Below are 18,087 nucleotides of genomic sequence, written 5' to 3'. Positions count from 1 at the left end.
GATTTAGAAGCAATAAAAAATGTCAGGGTGCTGCACGTACAGCTTTGGAACTTGCCTGCTGATACCCAACTGAAAGTTCTAATCAGGACTGTGGAGCTGATACACAAAACCTCCAACTCCAACCCTACCCAAAATTGCTTCCACAACTGACTCCACAGCCCTGTTCAGGGCTGTTGAGACAGATGCAATTCTGGGTGCCCTGACTGACAGCCCAATCCTATGCATGTCCATTCAGAAGTAAGTCCCATTAGAGTCAGTGGGGCTTACTCTCAGGAAAGTGTGGCTAGGACTGGGCTATGAGTTCTTACAGGCCTGATTCTAATTAACACATACAAAAAAAAAGACAGCTTATCACAAACAACCTGAAGTCACAGTGTCTTATTAACCAATGATGGATGCACCTGTCTTGCTAATTTTCTGGTTCCATGACCAACCCTTTGGTTCTTTCTATACCTTGAAGCACTATTATAATAATTGTATGAATATTTATACACCAATATAATCTCAAGAAGAATTTTGGTGTAGGGCAAAGGAGAACCTCACAGAGAAACCAATTGCTTTATTTTACACATTACAAAAAGCATCAAAAATGGATGTGATCTGCACAATGTTTCCTTCTTAAATAAAAGTGGCTTCCAGAGATGTTTCTGGCATAGAGAATTACACCACAGGGCGAGAAGTTACAGCGAATGATTTGTTGGCAAATTCCACCCTTGACAGCTCAGTGAGTATTTGCAGAAGAGGGTATGGCAAAAAGTGTCCCTTGTTCTTTCCGGAATCACTCACCTCAACTAAACTTTCCATTAGTTTCCAATTAAACTTAACAAGCTCACCAGGGTCACAAAATCACTCCTTCACTTGTGCTTAGTAGTTGATTAGCATTAACAATCCACAGACCTGGAAATGTGGGTCTTCTTCTACGTGCCTTCTACTCCCTCCACATTTCATATTCAGTTTGAAAGCAAACCTATGAGCAGTGTTTTGGCTCTATATCAGTGTTTCTCAACCAGTGGTACGGGTACCACCAGTGGTACTTGAGGTGGTGGTATCTGGTTGAACTCATAGGACCCCTGGACACTTACTGTCTGGCAGTAAGAGCAAGGACACAGTGCAGTAAACAGCAGTAAGAGGCTCGGCAAAGCAGGCAGAGTCCCAAAGCGTACTTTCCTATGCTTGAAAAAGCCCTCCCATTCATCCTGAGCCTGTTACCGATGTTTGCCACATCACATCTGGCCTGCCAACCTGGAAATAACTGGCGACGATGTCATTGCCAGTTACTTCCAGTAGTACTCCGAATAGGTGGACCATGTGAAGTGATACGGTGGAGGATAAACCTTGAGAAACACTGCTCGATATAGTTTGCTCAGCCCCTAATATTTGGGTGGAGGGGAGATTGATTAAATAATAAAAACTCCTGCTGGGTAATTCATAGGGGTCGTTCTCAAAATCAATGAACAATAAAATCAGTTAAAACCCTTGCAGATTATTAATACAGATGTTCTTGCATTGGTTTATGCTGAATCAAAAACAAAACTCATCCAAATCAACTGAAAGCAAATTTTCCAAAAGGGAAAATGAATGTTTGCCACAGATTTCTTCAACAGCAACAGTGCCCCATAGACTCCAACGTGAAAGAGGTTGCCATCTGCTACTGGGTTGTATTCAAAGGTTGTCTAATGGAAGGAACCCTTCTGACAGAGGATGGCAACTTGTGAATCCAACCCAGAATCATGTGTACAGGCAAACAAAAAGTTTTCTCCTTTTTCATTTACTTCTGCAAACATGAAAAGGAAGGGAAATGTTGAACCCTGGCAAGGTCTTCTTCAAAATGTCAAACTCATTTCATATAGTGCACCTAACAGCATTCATGACGCCTGCTGAGGACTGGAAGTTACATCATTAAACAAAAAGTAATGTCATTAAGCAGGGCATGGGCAGAAATAAGCACCTTTTTCTCACTTAAGAACTCAATAGCAGCAAGTGAGAGAAGAGAAAATACACAAAATACTTCCAGAAAACCAGAAGTGCACTCTGATCTGCAGAATAAAACGCTTTGAGGAGACCTGCAGAGGGGACTGTGGGCCTCCTAGATCCTCTCTAACGCTCACAGATCCCCCCCTCCCGGGAGGGAGACAAGCTCTGGGTGCCTGCAGCGCTGCAATTGCTGCAGCAGAGCGGGGACAGCAATCCCTGGGTCACTCCATAAAGAGGGAACGGTCCTTTTTTATGTCGTATAGCGGGTCGCGATGAACCACTTTGAGCACCAGCGCTGTAGATCAGTGTTTCTCAAACTGTGGGTTGGGACCCCCTAAGTGGCTCGTGAGCCAATTTCAGGTGGGTCATTTCAATATTTTATTTTTATATAGTAGACCTGATGCTACCCTGTGACTGCATTTGGGGAAATATTACAGGTCTATACTTTTAACAGGCTATTGTATATATGCTTTTAACAATGATAATGTTGTTGTTCAGTCATTGTGTCCAACTCTTTGTGACGCCATGGACCATAGTACGCCAAGCCCCCGTCTACCACTAACTTCCGAAGTTTGTTCAAGTTCATGTTCATTGCCTCTGTGACACTATCTAACCAACTCATCCTCTGCCATCCCCTTCTCCTTTTGCCTTCAATTTTTCCCAGCATCAGGTTATTTTCTGAAGAGTCCTCCCTTCTCATGACCAAAGTATTTAAGCTTCAGCTTCAGCATCTGTCCTTCCAACAAATAGTATGGGTTGATTTCCTGTAGGATTGACTGATCTGATCTCCTTGCAGTCCAGGGGACTCTCGAAAGTTTTCTCCAACACCATAATTCCAAAGCATCTATTCTTCGGCTCTCAGCCCTCCTTATGGTCCAACTCTCACAGTCATACACGTACATTATTACTAGGAAAACCATAGCTTTGAATATGATAATATATATCAATGATAATAAATGGAACATATTCCTGGGTAAGTGTGGGTAGGATAGCAGTCAAGGATTGTTAAAAATTTTCCTGCTTGATGATGCCATTTCTGGTCATGACATCACTTCTGGTGGGTCCTGACAGATTCACATTTAAAAAGTGGGTTCTGATGTTAAAAATTTGAGAATCACTGCTATAGATAATCTAACATGCCAATCTGCTGGGAATCTCATGAATAGTTTCCAGAAGAATGAAAACATTATGAAGAGAATGCTGGACCAAAGAAAAGACAAGGTCAAAACAAATAAGAAAAAGATGCCAAAGGAAGCAGAAACACAAGAGAGGATGTAGAAGCTGCTAGATCAGTGATTTTCAACCTTTAACATCTCACAGCACATCTTGACCACTAAAATGGTCAAGGCACCCCACCAGGTTTTTGACAATTGACAAGGCACACCATGCTGTCAGTGGGGGCTCACATCTCCCATTGGCCCTATTAATAAATAACCTTCCCCCAAGTTCCTGTGGCACACCTGTGGACCACTTGCAGCACACCAGTGTGCCACGGCACAGTGGTTGAAAATGGCTGTGCTAGATGCATGGAAGACAACAAGGAAGAAGGTTCCCCTTGAGTGGTGCACATAAAGGAACTTGTCAAGACTCTTGCACCTAATATAAGCAGGATAACTAGTTATCAAGGAAGGAAGGAGTTAGATAAAAGTATCTCACAGTACCTAAAAGAAACGCTGTATAATGAGGACCAAGCGAAGTGACATAAGAAGTGGCCTTGAGATGCTTGCAAACATTCGAAACAAAGGTGATGCTGATTGAAGAAGATATGAAAAATATGACAATATGAAAGTTTACTCCCACGTTATAGAAAGAATATTGGTGTTGTCCATTTTCCTTTAATAGGCACCATAAGGGAGAAAGTGATGGGAGGATGTTTTGGAGGTGAGAAGGAGGCATTTTTGGGTAAGGGAAGGGTGGAATGGGCCTGGAGGGGCAAAATCAGTGGAGCTGGCCTCTGCCATATTGTAACCCCCCTCTAGCCTGCCTGGCATTACATTGAGCTTCCCAGATTCGTGCCAGCTATATAGCTGACACGGATCTGAGAAGCCCCATGGGATGGCTGGGGCTTTACCTGAGATAAGGGAAAATATATCGCCTTACCACAAGGAGACTTCCAGCCACCTCCTAATCTGTGCAGGCTATTTGGCCTGGCTGTGCCAATGAAGATTAGGGTTGGGCTGTAAGATTTTGATTCTATTGCTACTAATTATAAGTATTAGTAGCAATTCTAGCAAAATTATTAGTAGCAATAATTATATTAATTTTTGAGTTACATTATTAATATAATAAAAATCATCTACTGCTACTAATTATACTTATACTAAGTATAAGACAGTCTTCATATAATGATTTAGGAGATTTCATATAATGACTTAGGAAATGCATGATCTTCTAGTGTGGGAACTTAGTGGAAAAATATTTCATTTCTGACTACCAGGTTTATATTTCAAGTGGATGCTGTATGCATGCAGAAGTAGGGAGACACACAGGCCAAATGGAGATGGTAAGTTCCCCTGTGGATAACAGAGCCATTCACAAGTAAATTTGCATAGTTACATCTTTATGGTCAAAGGCTAATTGAATTTGGGATATTCAAAACATCTCTTTCTAAAGAATCTTTGCAAGAAAGGCTGGTGGCATTTTCTTCCAGAGGTATGGTGGACTTAAGAAGAGCCCGGCTGGATCAGGCGGAAAGTCTCAGTTTTTACCCTTATGAAGATCTGGGATTACTAAAAGAAGCTGATTTTTCAAGGTGGTTCTGTTGAATATGCAACTGGTAGTTAGAAGAGACATATTTTGGTACTACTGGGTACAGAGAAATGTACTAATAGTAGAGTACAATTTTCTTTCTTTCCTTCTTTCCCACCATTTCTGTGACTGTGCCTACTCTCACAGAGCTGGCAGACCTAGTTTTATGCACTGAACATTTTCTGCTTCACTTAGTGGTTAAAGACACCAGGGTGTTTTATGGCAATTCCAGTATTTACAAACCTGTTTGTCCAATCACTATGTTCTATTGTTTCCTCAGATAAGCAGGACCCCAGTGAACAATTAAAGCTTTCAATAAATAATCTGTAAGCACATTCATTTGATTTACTGTTATTTGATACAGCAGTTAGCTTCAATGGGGCAGTTAATATTGATCATGCAAAGTACTGCAGACAAACATGAAGCACTTCCAGAACTCCATGGATTATTACTTTTTATCTGCCACTCATCACAGTTACTTGTAATGGTTGTGCAATTTAAAATCAATAATAATTAGTGCTCTGTGCATACTAAGAAATGAATAATGCAAATTATGCTTTGCAGAGGACGGAGGCTTGTATCTTTTAAACAAAAATTAAACAGAGTTCACATGTAAAAAAGGAATTCTGAAGGCAATTCTCAAGGCAAACTAGCACAGGTTTTGTGACACTTATCCAAAAATCCCCAAAACTCCAAAATCCAAAACTTTTTGAGCATTGTCATGAAGTGGAAAATTCCACACCTGACCTCATGTGATGGACTACGGTCACAATACAGGTGCGCATTAGATAGCTAATTCAGCATCCCCAAGGGAAAATTGCCTTCAGGCTATACATATAAGGTGTTCATGAAACATAAATGAATTTTGTGTTTAGACTTGGATCAATCCCCATGATATCTCATTATGCATATGCAAATATTCCAATATTAGAGAAAAATCCCAAATCCAAAACAGTTCTGGTCCCAAGCATTTCAGATAAGAATACTCAATCTGTATCTGTAATAACGTTCCATTTTTACTAAAAAGCAGGTTGTGAGTATCTTCTAAAAGTAAAATGTGTATCTGACCAAGCCATGAATGCAAATAGCCTTGCCCTGACATACTTATTTTTTTAGTGATGTAGAAGTGATATAATACCAACAACAGGAATGGAGGATAAGCAAAAGACCTCTGGTTCTCCATACTGGTTGTACTGGTAGTTCCCAATGTGCCTTCAGGGAACAGGTGGGGAGGCACTATGGGGGCCCCAAGCAGAGCTTTGCCCCAGGGCCTCTTGTAGAGTGGCAACAGCACTGATAAGAACAATCCAGTTTGCCAAAGCGTAACAGTCAAAGACCTCCAGAGAATTTTGCAGAAACATTTGCCCTCTTCAAAGTGATACAACTGGACCTGTGCAAACTCAGACCCACTGTCGTCTCATACAGATAAGCCCTACAGTGAGGATCCAAATCTGGAAACTGAAATCTTTTTCACAGGTTAGTCTTTGAGACTGGGTACTGACAGGTGTTATAGCATCCATTAGGATTAGATGCCCTTTCAGGCCATGCCTTGCCGTGAAGTTGTCACGCCATGAGACAAGCCCCATACTTAAAGTTGCTCCTCCTTGTCAGAGAAAACAAGGAAATCACTGCATGGTCTGTTCATATATATTCTTCCCTCCAAAATGAATGGTAATTTCGCCACTGGTACTGGAAAAAAATCCAGCCCCAAACAAGCATACTTATTTCAATTAATGAGTCTAGCAAGCTGTTCTATGTGATACATATATACCAGCCTCTTTGTTGGCTTCTGATGTACATAAATTAGCTATGAATTTAAGGAAACACATAGAAATATTTTAGTGGCTTTGCTACAGTGCTATTTCCAGATAATTAAAATGCAAAGTGGTGTATGAGAAAGATTTCATCATTAAACTGTAACCAGAACTCTTTGTGAAACTGACCATTCAGACAAACTTCTTTTTCATCAATTATTTGTTAGTTATCTGATGCAAATATGGGAAAGACTAATTAAACTGTATACGTGTAGTTTGTCACCATAAAGGCCAACAAAGACCATTTTGAAGACCATAATGAAATAATTATGTTTGCTTTTAAGAATTCTTCTCTTCCACAGTGCATGGCAATGCAGCACTAAATTAAAACATCAGGAACTAAATTTCACTTGCACCTATTTCCATTTTAGTTAATTATACCCCCAAGCTTTCCAACAGACCAAGCCCCAAACATCTTTTGAAGTTAAAAAGGCCCAAAGAAAAACCAGCTTTTATAGTTATGGACTTTGATGAAGAAACGAAAGTAATTCTGTCCTGGAAGCCTTAATATTTTAAGAGGATAAAATATGCATTTATGAGAAAAGTTGGGCAGAAATTAGCTGTGTTTAAAGCACTCAAGCTTGGTAACTGAAAGGTCGTATAACTAAAATTTTCTCTAGCACTGCCCCCAAAAGTTCAAAGTGGTTTATGAGAAAACAGCCATAGCTGCTTGCCCAATCATCACTGGCAACCTTGTTGTTTGTTAGGTGAATTGTGGTGTTGAGAGTTTTACTTGTTTTTAATATATTGGTGTCCCCCTGTATCTGCAGGGGATCTATTCCAGGACCCTGCGGATATGGAAACTGCAGAGACAGATCACTTAGTCTGTCCAAGTCTTGTTCAAATGAAAACAAAAGTTGCGCATAAGAACATAAGAAGAGCCCCACTGGAAAGGCCCATCTAGTCCAGCTTCCTGTATCTCACAGTGGCCCACCAAATGCTTCAGGGAACACACTAGGCAACAGACACAACCTGTGTCCTGATGCTCTCCCCTGCATCTGGCAATCAGAGGCAGCCTACCTCTAACCACTCCTACTCCTCACACTGAGGTCACAGGACCCAATTTGATCCAATTTTCCAGCTCCAGGGTAGCCACAATGCAGCCCTGTGGTAAGGGAACACATGTTCCCACACCTTAAGAAGGCCCCAGTGACTACCCCTCCACCACAGGTTGCAGCAAACACTCCACTGACACAACTGCAACAGCACAGGAAAATTGGATAGGATTAGGCCCACAGTCATTTCTGAAAAGCAATTGCAAGAAGATTTTAAATCCTGTCACTGGCAAAGCTTATCTGCAAAATCAGTTATTAATAGTGGTAATAGCTGATGTGCTACAGCAAGGACTGTCTACACGTTCCAAAAGATAGATATACATGAAAACCTTCTGTCAGTGGTTAAAAGAGGCAGCCGTAGTGCCAGGTGTCTCCAGGGTTCACAGCATGCTGTCAGTTACCACTGGGGTTCCGAAACAAAATTAGCTCATTGTAACTCAACAGCAATTATTAATAAAATCCGGAGAAGTACTTATTGCAGTTGTTTGCATGAGCAACAAGGAAAAAAACAAGACCACTGTTGTGATCTCCATGGGTGATTGAATAGGGCTGCAATCCTATATGGTACCAAGGAGCAAGTTATACTGAATTCAGTGGGGCTTATTTCCGCGTAGCACAGGTAGGATTGCAGTTCTAGATTTAGTATCTTTTTCAGGGATCATAGTTGTCAGAGGGAACTATACTCTGGTCTAGTATGCTATGTGATTTTAAAAGAAAAGGATCTATTTATAGGCTATAAAAACTAAAAATAACTTCCTTGTTCAAGAAGAAGCATTATGGACTAGATAATTAAAATGGCCACTCAGCTGCCACTTACAAACTAAATATGCAACATTGCAAAAATATAATTAGAGATTGTTCATTCTACTACATGCATTGACTTCTAATGATAAATAGGTAGGAAGAAAAACAACGATTTGTTTTAAGGAAAATCAGAAGAGTTAATGAAACATGTTTCAATGATAGACAGCTTTTGAGATCTCAAGTTTGACACTGGAAAAGATATACAGTCAAATACAGCAAAACAAAACCAAGTCATGTACCATGGAGTGGCCCTATAATTCTTTATTGAACAGCATAAATTGACATTTTCTCTAAGTCCACTTAAAAACACAAAGCAAAGCAAAACAAAACAAAAAATCATGTTCTTGACAACTTAAGCACATTTCCTGTGCAGTAAAGCATTCTTTGAAAAACATGAGGAAAAGGTGATTGTAAAAGCATCTTGATACAGAAACAGTGAAATTTTAATTTATTTTTTCAACTGACTAAGGTTAGGCTTAGCTTGGCAATATTCCCTTAGTTTTCCTTCTATGACTAGATAATATTCAAATTGACTTTCAAAGGCAAGATTTCCCCCCCAAAGCATTCCTCCCTGTCCTACAAAGAAAAAAAAAATCTTGCAACTGGCTTTCCAGCAAGGTCTGTGCTGAACAGCAGATACAGAGCAAGATGACCACATGGACACACCCAATGGGGAAACATCATGTCTCCAGCCACTACAGAGTTTGTTGAATTTTTGCCTTTCAGCGGTCATAAGTTTTATCCTGTTTTGTGGACCTGCTTGTTGCAACTCTTAAATCCTGCCTTTGCCTTGGAATTTAGAGGCCAGTATGTTGTGCAAAGGACACATGGCTTGTATGAACTTTAAGAGCACAGCTATTCCTCACAGGTTTCGGCTTTGGACAGCATCTCCTCATCACAGCAGGAGTTACTTTATTCCCAGGCTGTGCTAGGTAAAGGGCACTCAGTCTGGCCTCCCGACCAAACAAAGCCACATAACTGTCCATGTTGAAGCATTTCAGCAACTGCTGGTTTAAGCATACTTTTTGTTTGCGTGACAATCAGGCAGGTCCTTACAGAGATGCAGTTAAATGAAAACAGCTTAGTTTCAAGAGACTGAAGGAAGCAAGGTACCCTGAATAAGTGGCTTCTGAAAAGAAAGCTGTATTCATTCAGGCCTTTCGTTTCATTTGCTTATGAACCTGCCATTTCAAATCCACGCACTGTTTTCCGATTGCCACTGGCAAAAAGATGTAAATGCACCCACTAGAGTCAAGTGCATAGGCTCCAAGCATTGATTACAGGGCAAACAGCTTTCAAGGAAGCACAAAGTAGGCCTTGAAAAACGCCCTGTTACTCTGTACCTCATGGGATGTTTATATGCTGTACCAAAAGCATGTATGCACGGAGATAGGAAATTGGTGTTTGTGTAAAGACTTCTCTTCCTGAGATGACAGGGAGCTGGGGTAGCAAGAATACGAAACTCAGCACAAAGATGACTGGGCTAGGTCTGTTAACAGTTGCTGGAACTGTAGAGCAATTTGTCTCTATACATGGATGTTTCTATGTATTAAATGCTTTTTACAGTCTTGCTCAGCATCAAAACTATGGACTTCAGTATCACACAAAAAAGGCAAGGTGGGACATTTGTCCTTCAGAATGTAACAGGATTCTCTGCTATTTGGTTTTTCAAGGCCAACCTATGCAGCATTTCCAGTTTCATGGTCCACTCACCAGCAACTTACAGGTTATTCAAAGCCATGCTTCTCCGTAACATCTTCCAGGGCTTGAAATCCTTTTTGAAACCTATGCATTTATATGCATACTTTGAAGTCTTTCAATTCTCAAATTTCTCATACAGAGTTTAGAGAAAGGCTGTAGTTCAAACCAATGTTCAGAGGAGTAGCCAGTCACACTAGTGTGTTGCAGCAAAACCAACAGTTGCATAGCACTTAAGACTAATACATTCATTTCAGCATAAATGTCTGTGGACTGGAGTCCAGTTCCATCAGATGTATTTTATATTATCTTCAGTTGGCAGGTAGTTTTGTCAGTGTATCTGCCATCTGAGGATAACCCTTCATGTACCAGATGAACTGGACTGCAGTCCATAAAAGCTTACGTTGAAACAAATGTGTTAGCCTCTAAGGTGGTACAAGGCATTTAGCTGTTTTAAAGCCATGGCTGGCCCTTTGGGCCAAACTGATCATTATCAGTACCTTCTGCCAGCTGGGTTTCTGCTGAGGGGGCCGCTTTCCCACCAAATTTTGTCAGATGGTAGCTAAGTATGGCATATTGTGTCAATGCACAGTGCCCAGGTAATGTATGACAACAAAGACTTTGCCATGAGATCAAAAGCAGTGCAGGGCTGGTTGGAGAAGGTGAATTTGCTCTGGAGACAACTGGCAGTGTGTGAACAGCCTGGGAAATACACACTGTTTGGGTGGGATGGTGTGAGTGTAAAGATGCCTAATCTCAAGATCTAATACGTGGTCTCCTTTCCTGACCTTATTAGCTTTATTGTAATGCTACCTGCCAGGCAATGCTATGCTAAAACTCAGAAGTGCCCTGCAGATGTTTCAGTATGCAACAAGCATATTCTTGGTCACAGTTTATAAATGAACAATATACTGGATCTGACATCAACTTTGAAATCCAAGAACCCAAACCTTAGCTTGAGATTCTTCGTGTGTGCATGTTTTAAATAGAAAACCAATAAAGCTGGAGAGTGCCAAGGAAACAAACAAGTTATTCTGTGACACAGTGGGAAATTCAAGAGACTCAAATTTCATTGCTTTTCAGAACTGCATTAAATTAGTTTTGATCCAGATCAAACAACTGCCGATCAAGTATCTTTTAAACAAATGTACAGCAAATAAAAGCTTTCTATGAATCACCGAGGGAGGAGTTGGTCAGAAACTTTAAAAACTGTAAAAGATGCAAAAAAATAAACCTTGTCCTTCCGCGGCTGAAATGCAGAACTTTGCCAACCCCACCTGCTGCAATTCAGTACTTAGGAATGTCGATTTCAAGACATACACTTCAATGTGTTTGTTTTTATATTGTGGCTACAGATATGAATGGTAATAAAGCACTAAGCTGTGTGTTAGGACAGATGTTCTTAAGCTTTTTCTGAAGGGGCATGCAGGAAAAATTCACCCAGTCTGTAATGTACAAAAACCCTACAGGCTAGCAACCAATTCTGGGATCACAGATTTCAGGTTTTATATAAACTTGTCACCCTTTATTCTTCATTTTATGAAGCTTTGCTAGTGCTCACTCAAAAGCTTTGCTAGTGCAAGCTAAATGTTATTAACACTACAATCCTGTACACTCTTTCCTGGGAGTAAACCTCAGTGAGACCGGTTTCTGAGCAGACATGCATAGGATTGTGCTAGAAATCCAATTTATTCCAATGGCCAGATATCAGTGTGTTTTTGCTCTCTTGTTGAAGGTAACAGCATTTATAAAGCAAAAAGTTATATCATGCTCTTATTTTTTGTGAATGCAACAAGATACAGTACACTGCCAGCATTCTTTAATAAGTGATATGTGCTGAAAAACATGTATTATTGGAATAACTATGTATTTCATTACCAAGTCATCAAACTTTAGAAGAATTTGGCCATTAGTCGCATGTGTTCTTCCTCAGGTTTGATCTGAGTGCAATAAACCCATGCTTCCAAACGAATGATGAATGTGAAATTTCAGCCACAGCCATACACTTCACAATCTTTTTACTGTTCTAAGAAATAATGAAACAGAAATCTGTATCTTACTGTAAGATAAAAAACAAGTTATTTATGTAATCTTAGCCTTGAAGTAGAGAATTAAGTGTAAAGTTCATTTGATTTTGGTGCACTAACCCTGATTTCTTGAGAATTAAGAGAAGAGATTATTGAAAATACAGTACTTAAAGTTCAATCAATCACAGTTCTACTCTGTTTCTTTAATGCCACTGTTTTCTTTGGACTGAGACTCATCCTTTAGCACAGTTTGAAGCCACACACTATGAGCTATGAAAAAAGTGAGATGAATACAGCATTGCTTTCAAGACACTTAAGCACATCAGAGTTAAGGAGATAAACTTAAGAACAGAATTTATCCTGGACAACGTATTATGGTGACTGATTTAGCCTGCATACCAATAGAAATGTCTATATTATTTGGGGAGGGGGGTTTCCTGTGGTCTTTTTAGAGTGTTTGCATTTAAATGCAGCTATTATTCCCTTATCATCTTGCACTTTTCATCTCTATAAAATAAGCATTAATAGCTGAGGAGCAAATCAAATATTTCAAGTAGGTAATTTCTATAGCCAAGCCAAAATAAGCACAGCTCACGCTCCCACAACTCCCAGTCTCTCAAGGTGAAGATTTCAATATTCTACCCAAAGCTACTGCGGATGAATTTGTACAAACACAGAATAAGGAAATGCTTGCACTTGGAATTATACATTCTCACTCCTACATCAAAAGAACACACATTGTAGATTGCACCTTTTTCGAGTTACAAGCAGCATGTTCAGTGCCAGACATATAGTTAAAACTCTGCTTGCAAGTTCCAACCCCAAAGTCCTTTACAGCAGATGCCACTGATGTTCACAGTTTGCGGGAATAAATGCACATTCACTTCAGCTTTATTTTCAGGTTTACAGCCATGACATTCTAGCCCGAGTTGTTACAAAACTGTGAACGTGAATTCCTGAAAGCATGTTGCTGTAACTTTACTGATTCCTCTGATTATTTTTCGTCTGATCAACTTACCTTTGACTATAATCAACCCTTGTTTCTTATTCCCAGCCCTGGGCAAAGTGACATATTTAACACTTGATGCACACTAGTAAGGGTGACCCAATCTTTAATTTAGTTGGAAGCAAAAACAACATATTTTTTAATAGGTTCTAGTTAATGGCAATGTGTGGAGAACAATTAGTAATGTTTATTTTTCAAACATATTATCAGCATTAAATTCTCAAAACCGTTTTGTCCAGAGGAAGATAGTTACTGCAAATCCCTGCTGCTATTCAAGGCAGTGATTTGAGTTTCAAAGGCTTTATTCGCTGCAATAACTTGAAAGTTTAGTTACAGAAAACTTTCTGAGAAAGGATGTAAGGTTTAAGGACATACTGGAAGACATCAGTAAAGTTTTTTCTTAACCAGCAAGACTAAACAAATTTGCTTTTAGGAACTCTCAAGGATAAAAATACTTAGAAAAATACCTAATATTTGTAATAGTTGCAATGTTTGTTTTGTTTTCAACTATGTCTCTAAGGTTTTTAACAGCAAAGTTAGTAAACGCATGAAGAGAATTTTCCAGGGACCAGCTTCTAAGTTGCTAGTTTATCCAATTACTAATTGTGATGACCTGATTGTGATGGAAATGTTTGGACTGCAGCATTAGCTCTCATAATGATTCCCCATTACACATCTTTTTAAGAAAAGGAAAAGATGTTTTCTTCCCTGGCAGAATAAGCACTCTTAAGAAAAACTCCACCTATCTTAGAGCTTCAGAACCACAATGATACCAAGCAAACCTCTCTAGCTAATGCTCCAACGAATTGTCAGAGAGCATGTTAAAACAATTTGATAGATAGCTGTCATTTATCTAAATCAGTGTCACAGCAATGAAGCATCCTTCAAAGCTTTTTAATGCAGAGAAGGCAGCAGCGCTGGGATGCTGCTACTTCTTGCTGATTCTCAGACTTGAAGCTATACTGTTGAAAAGCATGCCACTGCTCGCCACCTCTGCTCTCCAGCACTAAGTCAAGATCCGATAACAAGATAGCAATTTTTAAAACTGTTCTGCCAATGCTGTTTCCTTCTCTGAGAGTCCTGGACTCTTAACAGACCCAGAAAGCACTGAGATAATTGATGGCAAAACACAAGGGGTGTTCACAGTTAGTTTTCCAGCCAAAACGGGGACTTCTTAGAGCAACAAAGTTTTTTTAGAAAGAGCTGGCAGCAAGGTCATTGCAAAGATATATTGCTTCCCCCCTCCCTTTTTTGCTCAGAGAAAGAGAAACATTTATGGAAGCCTGCAACTTTGAATTTTGCCGACCCCATAGAGGCTGAAACTATTGCTCAGAACATCACCACCATCACTGGGGGTGGTGGTGATGTTAGTAGTAGGTTAAAAGGCACCTAAAGCAGAACACATAACCTGAACTTGAAACAGGACATTAGACTAGTAAGACATGCACAAATATAACAATAATTAACCTCCTCCTCCACCCTACACTCAGAAAATATCCAAGAATAATAAAGTTACTTTTCACCTCAACTGTACAGCTGTTTGAAGGTGAAACACAGTTGGGGAATAATTCTGCAAGCAGCAAGGTGCGACACACCTAGGTCAGGGGGTCCCTTTAAAAAAATTGCAAAACAAATACAAGCAAACATGGGTCTGCATAACTGTCACCTGGAAAGCATGCACCTTTCACTTGCACTTTTTTCTCTTCCATAGAAATCCTTTTTTTTTTGTTGCATGCAAATAAATACACATTTTAAATAAGTGGAACAAAATAACCGTGGGACCTACACTGCGCACTGTGCCGGTGTTGTTGCCACTCTGTTTGCGCCAATCCACTGAAGCATGCTTTCAGAGCCTTCTCCTGGAGCATGCAGGAAGACGGGCTTGCAGTGTAGAAATCCAGCATTTGACCAGGGCTGACTGCTAGAACATCCATGCAGTCAAACATGATTCCCCTTCTACAGTATGTCTGCAAAAGTGCCTTCCTCTAGGAAAATGGCATACAAAAGTACATCCAACTCCATCAAACTCTGCCCCTTTTTTGGCACGTAGACTGTTGGTCTTTTTCCCAGACCAGAATCATGAATTATGACAGACAACACAGCTAAAAGCCTGTAATTGATCCAAATGATCATTTACCATTTTCCAGGCTGTTCAGCCAATCCAGCAGAAGAGGGGGAAACAAACAGCATTCCAAGTTTCCGTTTGGATCCATCTGGTCCTCCAAACCTCTGAGAAGCCTCCTTGCCTCTTAGGCGTCCTCTGAATGCATGATATTTTTGGTATCCCGGGGATGTTGGAGTTTTGTTGCTAAAACAGCCTTTGGTCGGAGCTGTGGATCCCCCCTTTGCCAGTGAATAGATCCTTCTGCCTTCGAACAGCTCACTTCCTACTACTTGTGTCACACAGAATGAAAGATTGAATTGCTTAATATATGCGAGTGAACTTTCTATGAACCCTTCCCAGGCTGCTAACCTTCAAATGACCCAACCAGTCTGACATCACCAACTCCCAGGATTCTCACACAGCTTAAAAACTCCCAGCAGCCTTGCAAAAGAATGCAGGCAGGCATGGAAGCAAGGAAATCACTGGCTGCAGTACCTAGGAGAAGCTTGCATTTAAAAGGAGCACAAATACAAAGCAGGCAATGTTTTAAAAGGAGAGGGATGACACAGGAGAGCTGCTTCCAGATTCTAACAGCACGCTTTTTTTCTGAACAGTGTTTCAAGTTCCCCGTTTCTCCCCCCACTCTTCCCCCCCCCCCCATTCACTCTGATCCCTTTCCCATCCCTTCTTTCTTTTAAAAGGTCCTCTGCCTCCTCTGGTGAAACTATCATAGGCACTCAGTGTTCTGCCTTGACAACCTTTGACATGCAACAGCTCCCCTGCAATGTTGTCCGGGGGGGGGGGGAGGACGATGACGACGATGAGGGCAGGCTGTCCTCCTCCTGGCACAGAACAGAATTAATATTGCTGGCTGAGAAATAGCATACAAAATGATTGCCAGCCCGGAGCTAAAGCTCACCATGCCAGCATTTGCCAAGTCCTGGGATTCTCGCAGGCTTTGACCGCCAGTTCATTGACTTCCCAATTCAGCCCACTGCTTTCCGGCACTCTTCAACTGGCTGATGTGCACTGCAGCTTTTAAATATATGTATAACACAGTGAAGAAGAAATGCTCATCATTTATGTTTGATTAGGGTGTTGTCTGACATGGAGGTTATTCTCTACATTTAAACATCACGTTTGAAAGTAACCACGATTCAGCCAGATGCTTGGCAGTGCATTACCACTACCAAAAAATGCCCAGGGTGCAAGGCAGAAGAGCTCTATCACAGCAAAGGTTCAAACTGCATACAAAAAGCAACGTGTTCTTGCAGCTCTGCTTTTTAATTTTAACAATAATCAGTCATGGTCCTAAATCCAGATCCAAATCGTAGCATAGTTTTAAAAAAATCCTTTTTGCCACTATGCTACTTTCCCAATGATAATCACTCCCCCAGTTGCTATTTGGACTGCCTTCTTGTCCAGAAAGGACTATATTCCTCCTTATTAATCCACCCATCGATTAAGATCTAAGAGGGAAGTTCTCCTGCACGCCTGACAGCCTTCGGAAGCTAGGGAGGCAGTGATGCAGAAGAGGGTGTTTTTGGTGGTGGCCCCCACCCTCTGAAACTCCCTCTCACTTAATACAGTCTGGCTTCCTCCCTGCTGTTTTTTCAAAGGACACTAAAGACCTGCTTTTCAACAGGCATTCCTGGGCTCTCTTGATTTAGTTATTACATCCTCTGTTTCAATTCTGTTTGATTTAGTTGATGTCTGCATTTTGGATTTAATTGATTTTTTTTCTCCATGTGTAATTCACAAGAAAAGAAAACAATGTTTTACTTTTTAAAACATTTTCCCCCTGGGCCATTTACTAACTTACTTATTAAAACATGTATAGCTACATGTTCTCCCACTAGGGGCACAATCCTAAGCGCAGATGCACGTGGACTCAGCGGGCCTCAGAAAAGCTTCTGGACCAGACCAGACCACAGCTCCGGTTGGGTTTGGAAGGCTAGGAGGATGTCCCCTTGGTATCTGCTGTTAACCACGGGGGGTTCTGGAACAGAATCCCCACAGTTACCAGGGTACACCTGTATATACAATTAAGAAAAGATTTCACTCTGGAGAAATCTCTCATTCCTAGGAGAAGATTTGAAAACAGTAGTTAGCCCATCCTGATTCATCTGAAGTTGATGGTTTAAGAATTCAGACCACGTGCACAGTACCGACTTGAAAATCACTATAAAGTTCAAAGAGTTTCTTTTTTTTTTTTACAATTAACAAAATGCAGTGATGTTCAATATGCAGATCACATGCAAGAAGATCACCCTGCCTAGGGATTCCTTCCTTAAAGGCCCAATCCTAAGCCCTACTGCCAAAAAGAAGTGCTGCAGTGCTCCAGCAGTTGGGGGGGGGGGCAACCCAAGGGCAAATGGGAGGTAAGTATAAGTGTTTTAATACTTACCTCCTGGTAAGCCTTGGGAACACCTATGGGTAGGGGTGTTTTGTTTTGGTGATTTCCCCCCCCCAAATTTTCTTGATTAAAATAGCAAATTGTGGTGTCATGTGTCTTTACCCAAATTCTTATTCAAAATTGCACAAACAGTGCAATAAAGCATGGTAAGCATTTCAACTGTGAACTCTGTAGCATTTTAGACTGTTACCAAACCTATATACATTGGTATATACATTACCAAACCTACATTCATTGGTTTTCCAAGCTTCTAAAAAATGCAGCACCACACAGACAAGCAGAATTTTTTTTTTAAATCATAATATCCCCCATTGCTTACCAGAATAGCATAAAATGTGCAAAAAAGTCACAGAAAGTGATCTTTCAAGGTGCTTTACAACACCGAAAAATAAAATCAGAGAAAGGCTTAACTGAGCCTTGCTTGGTTTTCCAAGTTTCTTG

At 40.5% G+C, this 18,087-nt stretch overlaps 1 protein-coding gene across 4 annotated transcripts in view; it reads right to left on the bottom strand.

The window, feature by feature from the left end:
* The window catches only part of RARB (retinoic acid receptor beta), a 237,221-nt gene that overhangs the window by 90,875 nt on the left and 128,259 nt on the right, over positions 1 to 18,087 (bottom strand). Inside the window, exon 1 of one of the 4 annotated variants that reach the window (XM_066627896.1) lies at positions 14,913 to 15,674. The exons of 1 other annotated variant lie outside the window; for it this stretch is intronic. In XM_066627896.1, the coding sequence (XP_066483993.1) occupies positions 14,913 to 15,072 (160 nt within the window). In that variant the 5' untranslated portion in view covers positions 15,073 to 15,674. Of the gene's footprint in view, positions 1 to 14,912; positions 15,675 to 18,087 lie in introns of those variants that run through there. 2 more of the 4 variants (XM_066627898.1, XM_066627899.1) reach the window with 2 other exon arrangements.

This window comes from Tiliqua scincoides, chromosome 5, assembly GCF_035046505.1.
Source record: "Tiliqua scincoides isolate rTilSci1 chromosome 5, rTilSci1.hap2, whole genome shotgun sequence".
Lineage (NCBI taxonomy): Eukaryota > Metazoa > Chordata > Lepidosauria > Squamata > Scincidae > Tiliqua > Tiliqua scincoides.
This window is presented reverse-complemented; position numbering and strand designations above follow the sequence as displayed.